The sequence below is a fragment of the Plutella xylostella genome, chromosome 11 (genome assembly GCF_932276165.1).
Source record: "Plutella xylostella chromosome 11, ilPluXylo3.1, whole genome shotgun sequence".
Taxonomy (NCBI): Eukaryota; Metazoa; Arthropoda; class Insecta; order Lepidoptera; family Plutellidae; genus Plutella; species Plutella xylostella.
In genome coordinates this window covers 4,201,113-4,213,379 of record NC_063991.1, presented here as the reverse complement: position 1 = coordinate 4,213,379, position 12,267 = coordinate 4,201,113, and the positions used below count along the sequence as shown (strand labels likewise).

The 12,267-nt window shown below is 40.4% G+C and overlaps 2 protein-coding genes and 1 long non-coding RNA gene across 6 annotated transcripts in view; 2 read left to right on the top strand and 1 right to left on the bottom strand.

Moving 5' to 3' along the window:
- LOC105392845 (zinc finger protein 184-like) overlaps positions 1 to 12,267 on the top strand; it is a 342,691-nt gene that overhangs the window by 108,901 nt on the left and 221,523 nt on the right. The gene's annotated exons all lie outside the window — the stretch shown is intronic.
- LOC125489162 overlaps positions 1 to 12,267 on the top strand; it is a 232,846-nt gene that overhangs the window by 100,460 nt on the left and 120,119 nt on the right. The gene's annotated exons all lie outside the window — the stretch shown is intronic.
- LOC105389492 (zinc finger protein 70) overlaps positions 1,823 to 12,267 on the bottom strand; it is a 153,202-nt gene continuing 142,757 nt past the window's right edge. For all 4 annotated transcript variants that reach the window (XM_048623952.1, XM_048623951.1, XM_048623953.1 and 1 more), the window contains exon 3: positions 1,823 to 4,015. In XM_048623952.1, coding sequence (XP_048479909.1) covers positions 2,334 to 4,015 — 1,682 coding nt within the window. In that variant the 3' untranslated portion in view covers positions 1,823 to 2,333. The remainder of the gene's footprint in view (positions 4,016 to 12,267) is intronic.

Below are 12,267 nucleotides of genomic sequence, written 5' to 3'. Positions count from 1 at the left end.
TGATTTTTTTTTCTTAAAACATTTATAGAAATTGTGAAAAATGACAACATTATCACTATCCAATTTGTTGCTATAAATGTTATGCAGATCACATAACATATAATATTTGTACGCCCCCAAAGGACTGTACTTATAATTTTGTAATAACTTTGCAATTTACCTACATTGTGTAAACTGCTGGTGTTCCATATTTGATAAATAAATAAATAAATAAATACATTCATGCAAGCTATGATGCAAAACAACAACAACAGCAAAATACAGAAAATTATAAGTAAAACAAAAACAAACTAACCAAACAAAACAAAGGTTGCTGTCTAGAGCGCGAAAAAGGCACCAGCTCAGCATGTGCTGTGGACAATGAGGATAGTTGATGTTTGGAGCTGGCTAGCGGCGGCCACCACATGGCAAGCGCTCCCGCGGACGCCCTGTCCAAATGTGGCGCCGAAACGTTGAAATAGTCCTGCGAGCCGCTGGACTAGCTATAGAGAAGCTAACAGTAGGCCGAAGATAGGCGGCAGTGGCGGACGTCAGTGGAGACCCTCTGCACCTCTGGGGATAGGACTACAACAATCTAATATGACGTATCTATTTGTGTAAATATATCAGCGGTCCGATATTGCAGGCACTGCCTAGCTTGGTATCGGATGGCCGTGTGTGAGATGTCCCCACATATCAATATATTATCTATTCCACTACTACCTACCTACTGTTCATTTCTTGTATACATACTTGTGGTACATGGTGTCAATAAAATAATTTTGATTTTTGATAGGTATTTTTGATTTTGATTATAATAAAGTACTGCAATAAATCGCATTTTAGCAAAACAATTCTGTTATTTACTCGTACTTTGTTCTACTGTAGTTACATTATTTCATGTTGTTGGGTATTAATATTATACAGGGTGTCGCAAAAAAGGTATACTAATCCGAAACCAGCATGTTATATCTAAGCCCGAATCTGAAGTCAGAATTTCAAAATTCGCGAAAAAAATATATTACCTATTCTCCATAGTACCTAAAAAGTCACGTGACCAACTAAGTTTCTATGGAAACTTCTATGATTTTTTTTTTCGAATTTTGAAATTCTGATTTCAGATTATACCCTTTTTGAAACACCCTGTAGGTATATGTTAAGGGTAGATGTAAATACTCAGACGCGCCATAAACGGTTGTAACGGACGTGCATCATTTATTTAGCAAGTAGGACGACCGAATGGCGTAGTGGTTAGTGACCCTGACTACTGAGCCGATGGTCCCGGATTCGATTCCCGGCTGGGGCAGATATTTGTTTAAACACAGATATTTGTTCTCGGGTCTTGGATGTGCCCGTAAAATGGCAATAGGCCCGCCCCCTATTACATTGGGACTAACATAACACTCTGGCGAAAAGTGGGTGCAGCAATGCACCTCTGCCTACCCCGCAAGGGAGTACATTAGTACAAGGCGTGAGTGCGTGTTTTTTTTTGTTCTAGGTACTTATTGATTGTTGAGGTACCTACCTCTATAAACGATTAGTCTAGGTAATCATATGAAACTTTATAAAATACTACACAATATCATTTTTATTTACATATAAGAGTAATGACAAAACAAGCTTTGAATGAGTAGCTAGTAGCCGCCGCAGACGCCGTGTCCCGGTCGTCGGTGCACACATGGCGGCGTACAGTTGACGGCGAGCTGCGAGCGCAAGCGCTGAGCTGGACAGAAGCCAGGACAGTTGCTGAGGACAGGACGGCGCGGCGCACTCTTGCGAAGGCCCTCTGTACCACCGCGGCACTAGCACAGCAACAGGTACCACAAATATGAAAACAACAGTATTATGCCATAATAATGTTTATTAAAAATAAAGAACCATTTAGATTTTTTAACCTAGCGATTAATGACATTTTATACTGTTCCGAGGCTTCCAATGGAGCCGGGATTTCAGGCATCTCGGTGTACAACAGGACGCTGTCCTTGAGCAGCCGGGTCACTCAGTAGTGAGTCACACGTGACGGCTACAGACGGCGCCGCTAGAAAGCGACCGTCCGCGCCGATGTCAGAATTGCAACTGAGGTGGTTAGTGTAGGTGGAGTCGCTTGTATGTGGGTGTAGGAGAGCGTGTCGACAACGCGGCCTGTGCGTCGCCGGCGCTGCCTGCAGTGAGGGGACAGGCGGAGGCCGAGCCCTCGCCCGCAGCGCGCCCCACTGACACTCACTGACATCCCGCTGTTTCACGCCGTGTCATGTACTATGTTTCCCGGATCTCACATTTATTCCGACTCATCAGTATGATATGGCTGTGCTGCAGTGTGACGTAACTTGTGCCTGTTTAGATTACCTCTACGGTTACAAATGTTTTCGTGCAAATGTCACACTGGAATGGTGTTTCGCCAGTGTGTTGTGTCGTTTTAAATCCGATATTTGTTTAAAGTTTTTATTGCATGTTTCACACGGGAAAGGTTTTGCTTCAGTGTGAGTTAACATATGCCTCTTATGATTACTTCTATGGTTAAATGATTTCGTGCAAATGTCACACTGGAACGGCTTTTCTCCCGTGTGGATCAATTCGTGGCTTTTCAAAGTACTAATGTGCCTAAACGATTTTTTGCAATTACCGCACATGTATGGCTTTTCTCCAGTGTGAGTTAACTTGTGGCCCTTCAAATGACTTATTTGTTTAAATGTTTTAGAGCAAATGTCACACTGGAATGGCTTTTCACCAGTGTGTATTAATTTGTGTTGTTTTAAAGCCGATATATATCTGAATGTTTTCTTGCAAGTTTCACACTGAAATGGTTTTTCTCCAGTGTGAATTAACTTGTGGCCCTTCAAATGACTTATTTGTTGAAATGTTTTCGAGCAAATGTCACACTGGAATGGCTTTTGACCAGTGTGAATTAATTTGTGTTTTTTTAAAGCCAATATATATATGAATGTTTTCTTGCAAGTTTCACACTGAAATGGTTTTTCTCCAGTGTGAATTAACTTGTGGCTCTTCAAATGAAATCTTAGGTAAAATGTTTTCGTGCAAATGTCACATTGGAATGGCTTTTCGCCAGTGTGAATTAACTTGTGCCTTTTTATAGCACTTCTGTGATTGAAGGATTTCTTGCAAATGTCACATTGAAAGGGCTTTTCCCCAGCGTGAATTAATTTGTGTTGTTGTAAAGCCGATATATATCTGAATGTTTTCTTGCAAGTTTCACACTGGAATGGTTTTTTTTCAGTGTGACGTAAGTTGTGGCTCTTCAAATACCTTCTTCGTCTAAATGTTTTCGTGCAAATGTCACACTGGAAGGGCTTTTCCCCAGTGTGAATTACCATGTGCTGTATCAAGTATTTTTTTTTGCTGAATGTTCTCTTACAGGTGTCACACACAAATGCCTTCTCACGTGGGTATATGATTTTTTTATGATTTACAAGAGAAACCGAGGCTTTAGTTGAGTGAGTGGTCTCGGTGTGTGTGCTCGTGTAATGTTCACTATACGCTTCAGTGGTGGGGAACAACACTGCACACTGAGCACAGTAACAGTTATGGTTCAATAGAGTTGTATAACAGTTCTTAAGAATAATTTTCGCTCCAAAACATTTTTCCATTTCATAATACTGTTTAGTTATCCTCATGCTTCCATTTACATCAGTGTATATTGAGCCTGCCAAATCTTGATCATTGTTTGTTTTGTTGTTAACAACATTATTACAGTCACCTGGTGCATCAATTTCTCGTTCTTCATCAGACTCGTCTACATGTATCTTGCCGAATATAATTCTGTTTCTGTAAAATGGCAATTCATTTGGTACATTCTCTGATTCCTTCTTGATTTTAGTTTCAATTTCATGAAATTCCGTCAAAATGTTGCCCTTGACAGTTATTGTGTCATCCATGTCAGTACACAGGTGGTCAGGTTTCACATCCAGGTCTTGAGTGGAGCACTCGGTAGGATGATCCCCACTGTAGACCGTTAAATTGTGTAGTTGATTTTTGTTTTCATTTCTCTTTGATACTTGCGGCGACGTTGTCAATGTTTCTGAAAGGTACAATAAAGTTTAATTGGGATAGCTATAAATGTGCTTAGGGTGTGACTTGAATGAAGGTAAAATAAACATTCTACTTTATAGTGGTATTGAATAACGCTAGAATCGGTCTGTGGTTTGTTTGTCACTGCTGTGAAAATGTTAGCCAAGTTAGTGTTAGTTTCATTCAATTTGTTGACAGGAATTATGTCAGCCACTGGATTAGAAGGACAGTCAGCTGCATAAGTACAGTGCCACAAAGTTATCTGTTCCGGTGACAGCTCACATAAATGTTTCATCATCATCAGGTCCTGGGATCCCTAATCAGGGACATAGGGCTCGAAGTGTAGATTTCCACTTTGACCGGTCCTGTGCCACGCCTTCGACTTCGTGCCAGCTCATGCCGAGGGCGGCTGCCTCCTGCACGACAGTGCGACGCCACGTGGTTTTTGGCCGTCCCCTCTTTCGCTTGCCAGATGCAGCCCACTTTGTCAGGGCGATTTTGGGTGGATGGTCTTCGGATCTCCGCAGCGTATGGCCAATCCAGCTCCACTTCTTAAGCCGGATTTCCGAGTCAATTCTCCTCTGGTTGGTCAGTCTCCATAACTCCGTATTCGAGATGGTTCGCGGCCAGAATACCTTTAGTACCTGATTATCTGTCTAAGGCATTTGTTGACAAACACTTGTAGCCTTCTTGTTAGGTCATCTCTTACGAACCACGTTTCGCAACCATATAAGAGTACTGACTTGACGTTTGACTCAAAAATCCGAACTTTAGTGCGGCGAGCGATGACGGAGGAGTCCCAGACGGGCTTGAGCTGCGCAAAGGCTGACCGGGCCTTGTTGATGCGGGCGTCGATGTCGGCCTCGGTTCCGCCGTGTGGGTCCACGACGCTGCCGAGGTACGTGAATTTGTTCACTCTCTCCACGGCCTCCCCGTTTACATGCACGGCGCAATCATCCGACGTGTTGAGGCGCATCTCTTTAGTTTTGGAGCAGTTTATGCGTAGTCCATCCTTTTCTGCTTCTCTGGCGAGGTCGTCAATTTTGGACTGCAGGTGTTGGCGTTTAGTCGATAGCAGACAAAGATCGTCTGCAAAGTCGATGTCCTCTAATTGCTGTTCCTGTGTCCATGGCAGACCTCTCTGCGATTCGCATGTGGCTCTACGCATTACGTCGTCTAGAACCGTTATAAAGAGGAGGGGAGATAGTAAACAGCCTTGTTTGACGCCCGCGGTGACAGTTATAGGTTCAGTGAGCTCGCCACAGTGCAGAACTCTGCATGAGGAACCTGTGTATAGGCATCGTATCATCGATATGATTTTCTCCGGGATACCTTTCCTCTTTAAGATTTTCCAGATGCTAGACCACTTCACTCTGTCGAACGCTTTTTCAAAGTCTACGAAGAGAGTAAACACTTCGCACTGCATTTCGCTGCACTGTTCCAGAACTGTACGTAACAGGTTTATTTGGTCAGTACTAGTGGCGGCTGCACCTCAAGTGCGCCCGTGCAACGCACTACCATTTAAAAACCTTCTAAATATGTACCTTCCTTCTTCCTATACCATACTAGGTACGTCTAAAAAAAAACTCCACAAAAAATACCAATATAACAACCGTAATACCTACCCTAAACAGAAATTACATAAACCTGATTATCGTTACGAGTTTAAATTTTGATTTCTACTGCGAAAGAATTAGATCTTATTTTTGCTTGAATAAAAACGGCCTCGTGCGCTCGGATTGTCGCACGGGGCGAGCTCCTACATGTAGTATGAAACAGGATGGAAATCGCCCGGCGCGTGAGACGGAAGATGCTCAGTACAAACTGTATGCAGTTCTAGGATAAATCCGTGCGCCGCACGCGACCGGAAATTGCCGAAATAATACGAATGACGCCACGGGAGGCGCGGGCGGCGGCCTTGACCGGTGGCGTGACCTACGAACGATGCACTTGTCAATGTCATGTCATTCTCACAGTTTCACCTTTCGCGCGCGAATACGTACCTAATTAATTTGTTACTCTAATAGGGAATATGCAAGTGGTTCAAATAAAGGTCAAATATTATTTATAATAAACTTTCTTGTTTCTTAACTACGACTCCATCATTATTTTTGATTATAATTTATTTTTGAGCAAGTAAATGAAGTTGAAAAGTACAAAAAAACTTCGGTAAATTCTAACTTCCGAGAAACGTCACCCATTTTCTTAGGGCGGATGTGACGTCATAATTCTTTATATATCAATCTCAGAATAATAACTTATTTGCGTTTGCGTATAGTTACAGTGAAACTATAAAGTCCTGAAATTAATGTTTGAGGAACTAAAATTTTCAGGAGCCTGGCACCATTAGAAAAGAAACATAAAAGTCATAACAATTGTTTATGTCAATAGACGGTTGGCTGTTTTTTTGAATTTTCTTATTGTTTATAAGGATAATCTAGATAAAAGCAACAATTTACGCTTGGTTGCAATTAGGAAGATGAAGAAAAATATTCGTAGTCAAGGTAGTGAAGTTATTTATCGAGTTTTAATACAATGTTTAGCGGAACATCAAGCTGGACACATTTTGTCGAATTTGGAGCATGTTTACGCTCGTACAGCGTCTATGACGGGTATGTAGCATTGTACAAATTGTAATAACTCATTTTTTATTAGTACCAACGCTTCATTTATCGATAAACCTAGGTTTAGAGCCCAAGTCGAACATTGTTTACATATCACTGATTGGTTTCATCTGGTTTCAGTTGAGTCAAACCTTAACATTTTGATACTTGAAGATATATTTTTTGTTTACTTACTAAATTCACATTGTGTGAATTTGGGGGGCATTGTGTGACTCAAAAATATTTTTTTATTTTATTTTATAGTTATATCGGACCAGCGTGCCAAAGAGGGCAAAATATGGAATATTTCTAACTCCTGGAAGAAACAGAACTGGCCGTCCAAAAAGAGAAATTGATGTCTTTACTATGTGTGCCCTTCGTCAACAGATCCAGTTTTTTTATACAGTTGTAATAACGTTATCTAAATAAATATTTATTGGTTTCACTATTAGCCTTCATATTAACACCTTCTAGCTTGTATAAGAGCTTTTTTGTGGATGGTAAGTTGTTTTTAAAATACATAAATAGGTAGGAAGTTAACAGGCAAAATTTCAAGTATCAAAGTCAGTTATGTTCCGCTATATAGGGTTGCTACATGAAAGATAGCAGTGCCCTCATTTAATTTCAGGACTTTATAGTTTCACTGTAAATAAATGTCAAGTGTAAACAAAGAAATGTTAATGTCACCGAGTATTTGTGATGCTCGTTGTGATCAGATACGATGGATCACATAAAAATTCTTCCAATACGAGTAGATCCTAGCCTCCTATAACCTCTCCACTTCTTGTTTGATATGCTTGTTTGTTTGCAAAGTTTAGGACTTTTTATATTTTTTGTTGGTAGTGTATGGGCTGCCACTAGTTGTTCTATTGTAATGAGGCCTAAACAGCCATTCGCTAGTCAACGAGCCACTCAAATATGCTCCATATTGCAACACAATAAAATTAAATTTGTATTGTAAGTATTATGACATGAACATGACACAAGTTGCTCTTTCTACTTTTAGGTTATAATGGCAGTCGTTAGTATATTTCAAAAGTTGTTATTTTTTTCTAAATTAAGTTATGGAAGAATTCTCGTAATCAGAAGAACTGGACACATTAAATTTATTACTAGTCCAGTCAATAAATGACTCAAAATGAGGTGTAGAGTGCGTGAGCAGGTAACTAAGCGATTCCTTCAGAAACTTGTTCAGGGGGCTTAGGTTGTTAACATACCAAAAGTCCTGACTCCTAGGTGATGAGCGGGGGGGAGGAGGGGGGGATAAAGGTACGAATTTTTGGTTTTTAGCTTATATCTCGAAAACGGTGCATCGGAGAGAAATATTATAAATTAATAAAATGTAGCTCTTAAAATTATCTAAAACTTTTATATCATATGCTTTTTTCTAATTCCTAACCGTTTTCGAGCTATTACCCTCGGAAAAAGTTGAAATTTACAAGAAAAATGTATTCACGTCAAAACATTTATAAACATTGCATCATATTGTCTAAACCTATTCATAAATGAAAAAAATGAATAGAAAAGATGTTGTAGATTTTTAAATTCCCTTTTAGAATATATATACATATGCTGGTTAATGTTCAACCCACCTAAAGTTACAGCTATTTTACTCACACTTAAGCTTACTAATTCGGGGAGCTATGTCAGTGACTTTACCAAAATGCAAGTTTAAAGTAGCTCTAACTTTAGGCGGGTTAGAAATTGACCAGCATATGTAATATATTCTAAAAGGGAATAAAAAAATCTACAACTTCTTTCCTCTTCATTTTTTTCGTTTATGAATTGGTTAAGACAATATGATGCAATGTTTATGAATTTTTTGACATGAATACATTTTTCTTGTAAATTTCAACTTTTTCCGAGGGTAATAGCTCGAAAACGGTTAGGAATTAGAAAAAAACATATGATATAAAAGTTTTAGATAATTTTAAGAGCTCAATTTTATTAGTTTATAATATTTGTCTCCGATGCACCGTTTTTGAGATATAAGCAAAAAACCAAAAAATCGTACCTTTATCCCCCCTCCTCCCCCCCGCTCATCACCTAGGAGTCAGGACTTTTGGTATGTTAACAACCTAAGCCCACTGAACAAGTTTCTGAAGGAATCGCTTAGTTACCTGCTCACGCACTCTACACCTCATTCCTTGACTGGACTATACGCAGTATGAAAGAGTAAACTGTGGCCAGCTGCGGAAAAGGACAGCAAAGACTATTGAAAAGTCGAGAGCCGTGTGCCCAATTATTAGGGAATATGCATATATTTTTATACTCTTATTCGATAGTTTAGATAAGGGGGTTTAGACCTTTGAGATATGCACAATGGTTCCATTCAAGAGAGCCAGGTGCAGGTTCTTACACCCCCACAGATAATAGAATAGAATGACCCACTAACCCTAGTCTCTTTTACTGAGAACCAAAGTTACAGTAAGTACTTACATACAATACAAATATTACTTTATATTCATATTGCCATAATAGCGTAATATTGTGTACAAAGGTCCTCTGGTTTGCGCGCTCCCATTTCAAAAGAGCTACTAGCAGCTATTTACGAGCTCCCATTACAAAACAGCCACTGGTCACACTTTATTACCATTACAAAACAGCCACTGATCACACTTTATACACTTCCTTTTTCGTTTGTTACCATGACAACATTGGTTTGTTGAAAATACAAAAGTACTCTGTGATTACTTGATTAGGTAAAAAATCTATGCCGACTGACGGGACTCATTATTCTGAGCCGTGAAATTAAACGATTATGACGTCACGACAGCCCGCCATCCTGACGGGAATTTCAAAGTGGTCGTGATGGTTGTAATTTTTTAACTTTCTTTAAAATACCTTAAATTACTTATTTTGGCGTTGAATTTTTTTTTACTATAATAAAGTGATGTAAAACTATCCAATAAAAGTATAAAAAAAAATTACGCATATTCCCTATTATATTAACTAAGAAAGTAGTAAAGATTTCGTGAGTGTGTTTGTGTGAGTGAAAATGAGTGCAAAATACAATATTGACTTCATAAAAAGAAATAGGACATTTCAAAATAGACTGGACATTAAATCTGCTGGGCCGCCTTCGGCCTTTTCTCATCTTAAAATAGGAGTGCCAAACAAGAAATAAAACTTATAAGTGCCTACCTGAATTTTCAAATGTGAAATGTACCTACAATAAAAAGAAATGGTTATGTGGATGTGAGAGACTAAATGCTTTATTTTGCTTTCCGTGTGTTGTTTTCGTTTCGGCGGAGAAGCAATTTCGCGTCAAAAAAGGAATGCAGAATTGATTTAAAATATAAATAAGGTAAAATATACTTATAATTTTTTTACTTCTAATTGTAATAATCTATTTTTCTTCCAAAATTTACTAAACCCATAAAGTGCACCACCGGGTATCTGAGGCACCAGCCGCCACTGGTCAGTACACGATCGACCTGCCCTGAAACCAGCTTGCTCCTTGCGCAGTCCTTCGTCAATAGGAGCCGCCATACGGTGCAATAGCACCTTGCACAGTATTTTTAGGCATGTCGGCAACAGGTTTATGCCTCTCCAGTTTCCACAGTTAGTCAGGTCCCCTTTCTTGGGCAGTTTTATAATCAGGCCTTCTTTCCAACTTTCTGGCACCTCTTCTTTCTCCCAGATCTTTTGGAAGAGCGAAAACAGGACATCAGCAGACACATCAGCATTCGCTTTAAAAGCTTCTACTGGAATTCCGTCATTGCCTGGTGCTTTGCCATTCTTCAGTGATTGTATCGCTCTTGCTATTTCAATCTTCGTAGGTGGCTTTGTGTCAATGTTGAGTAGTGCCTGAGATTCCTCTGCCTCGCTTTCAACAGATGAGCCTGGAGCTTTGAAGACTTCGGAGAAGTGCTCGTACCATCTGGATAGCTGGTCCTTAACTGTGACTAGGAGATGTCCGTCTCTGCCTCTAATGGGTTTTGTGACTATAGGTCTACTGCATAACTGTTTCGCGGCTCTATACAGTTCTTTCATGTTCCCTGTTGACGCAGCGGCTTGTGCTCTTTGTGATATGCCATCGGCCCAGGAGCGCTTGTCTTTCTTCAGACTGCGTTTGATATCTCTTTCACAGAGGAAATATTCGTATGCCAGGGACTCTTTCACATGATAGTCAGTTTCGGCATTTAGACTAGCCTTGATGGACTTTCTTACAGCTATCTTGTTCCAAGTCTCCCTTGACATCCACTCTTTTTTGGAATGTTCCCTGTAGCCCATCAATTCCTGGCAGCAATTCTGAAGTGTGTCCTTGACGTGTTCCCAGTGAGTTTCTAGCGTGGGGTCCTCCACATTGAGCTGATGGTACCTGTTGTGTAATTCGACACTGAATGATCTCCTGTTATCGGCATCCTGTAGCTTTGTGATGTCATAGCGTTTCGAGGGGGCTTTTGCTCTTGTTTGGACCCTTGCTATTTTGAGGTGAATTTTCGCGACTACTAGGTGATGATCACTGTTGACATCTGCTCCTCTTTTGTTCCTTACGTCTTGTAGTGAGTGCCTCCACTTTCGACTGATCATGACATGGTCAATTTGGTTCTCTGTTTTGCGGTCCGGAGAGACCCAGGTGACCTTGTGGCAGTTTTTATGTGGGAATATAGACCCACCAATGACGAAGTCGTTCTGACAGCAGAAATCAATCAGCATGTTTCCATTTTCAGTTCTTTGGCCAATGGCATGTTTGCCTAGCCAAGATTCTATACCTTGGTTATCGCTCCCGAGTTGCGCGTTGTAGTCACCAATACATATCACTATGTCTTGTTTCTTGACAGAACGTAATGTTGCTGTAAGCTGGTTGTAGAATGCTTCCTTCTTCTCCAAGTCCGCCTGATTAGTTGGTGCATACCACTGGATCACGCTGATTTTTCTTATTCTTGAGTCGAACCTTGCAGTGATGATGCGATCGGATACAGGTTTCCAATCCAGGAGGCTTTGTTTGGCTCTTTTGCTCAGTAGGAAGGCTACTCCTGCTTCGTGCTTGTGGTCATTCCCGGAGTACAGCAGTGTCAGATCTCCCACTCGGTCCTCCCCAAACTCCTTTTTTCTCGCTTCCGATATACCCATTATGTCTAGCCCATATTTGTCCATGTATTGTGCAACTTGGTTAACTCGGCTGTCTTCACGCATGGTTCGCACGTTCCAACAGCCTATCAATGTCCGTGTTTTCGCGCCAAAGGTCGTTTTTCTTTGATCGGTCCGTTTTGCTATACTTCGAGTTTCTGTAATAGTTTTTGTTTCAGGCATACAGGTTATTAGCCCATAGTACCCTAGTCTGATGGTAGGGCTGCTACCAAAACGTTCAGACACGCCGGTTTAGTCTCAGAGTACCTTCTCCTATCAATCCTTTCTAGGGATATTTAGTCCCTAAGGCTGTTGAGAGCCTCCTCTAGCCGAAGCTAGGTGTATGGTTATCCCGCCATCGCTCGGGCGCCAGAGCCTCGTCAGTTATCTACTATAAATGTTTAATATTTCTTAATTCTATAAGATTTTTAGTTTGCTCGTATTGTTAATAAACCCATCTAATCTTTTACAATATACAATTTATTAGTAAGTAATGAGATATGGATCAATTTAGTTCGCTCTCACCGGAACAGATAAGTTTGTCGCACTGTAGCTATATAGTTTTGAACCTTGTCAAACTCAC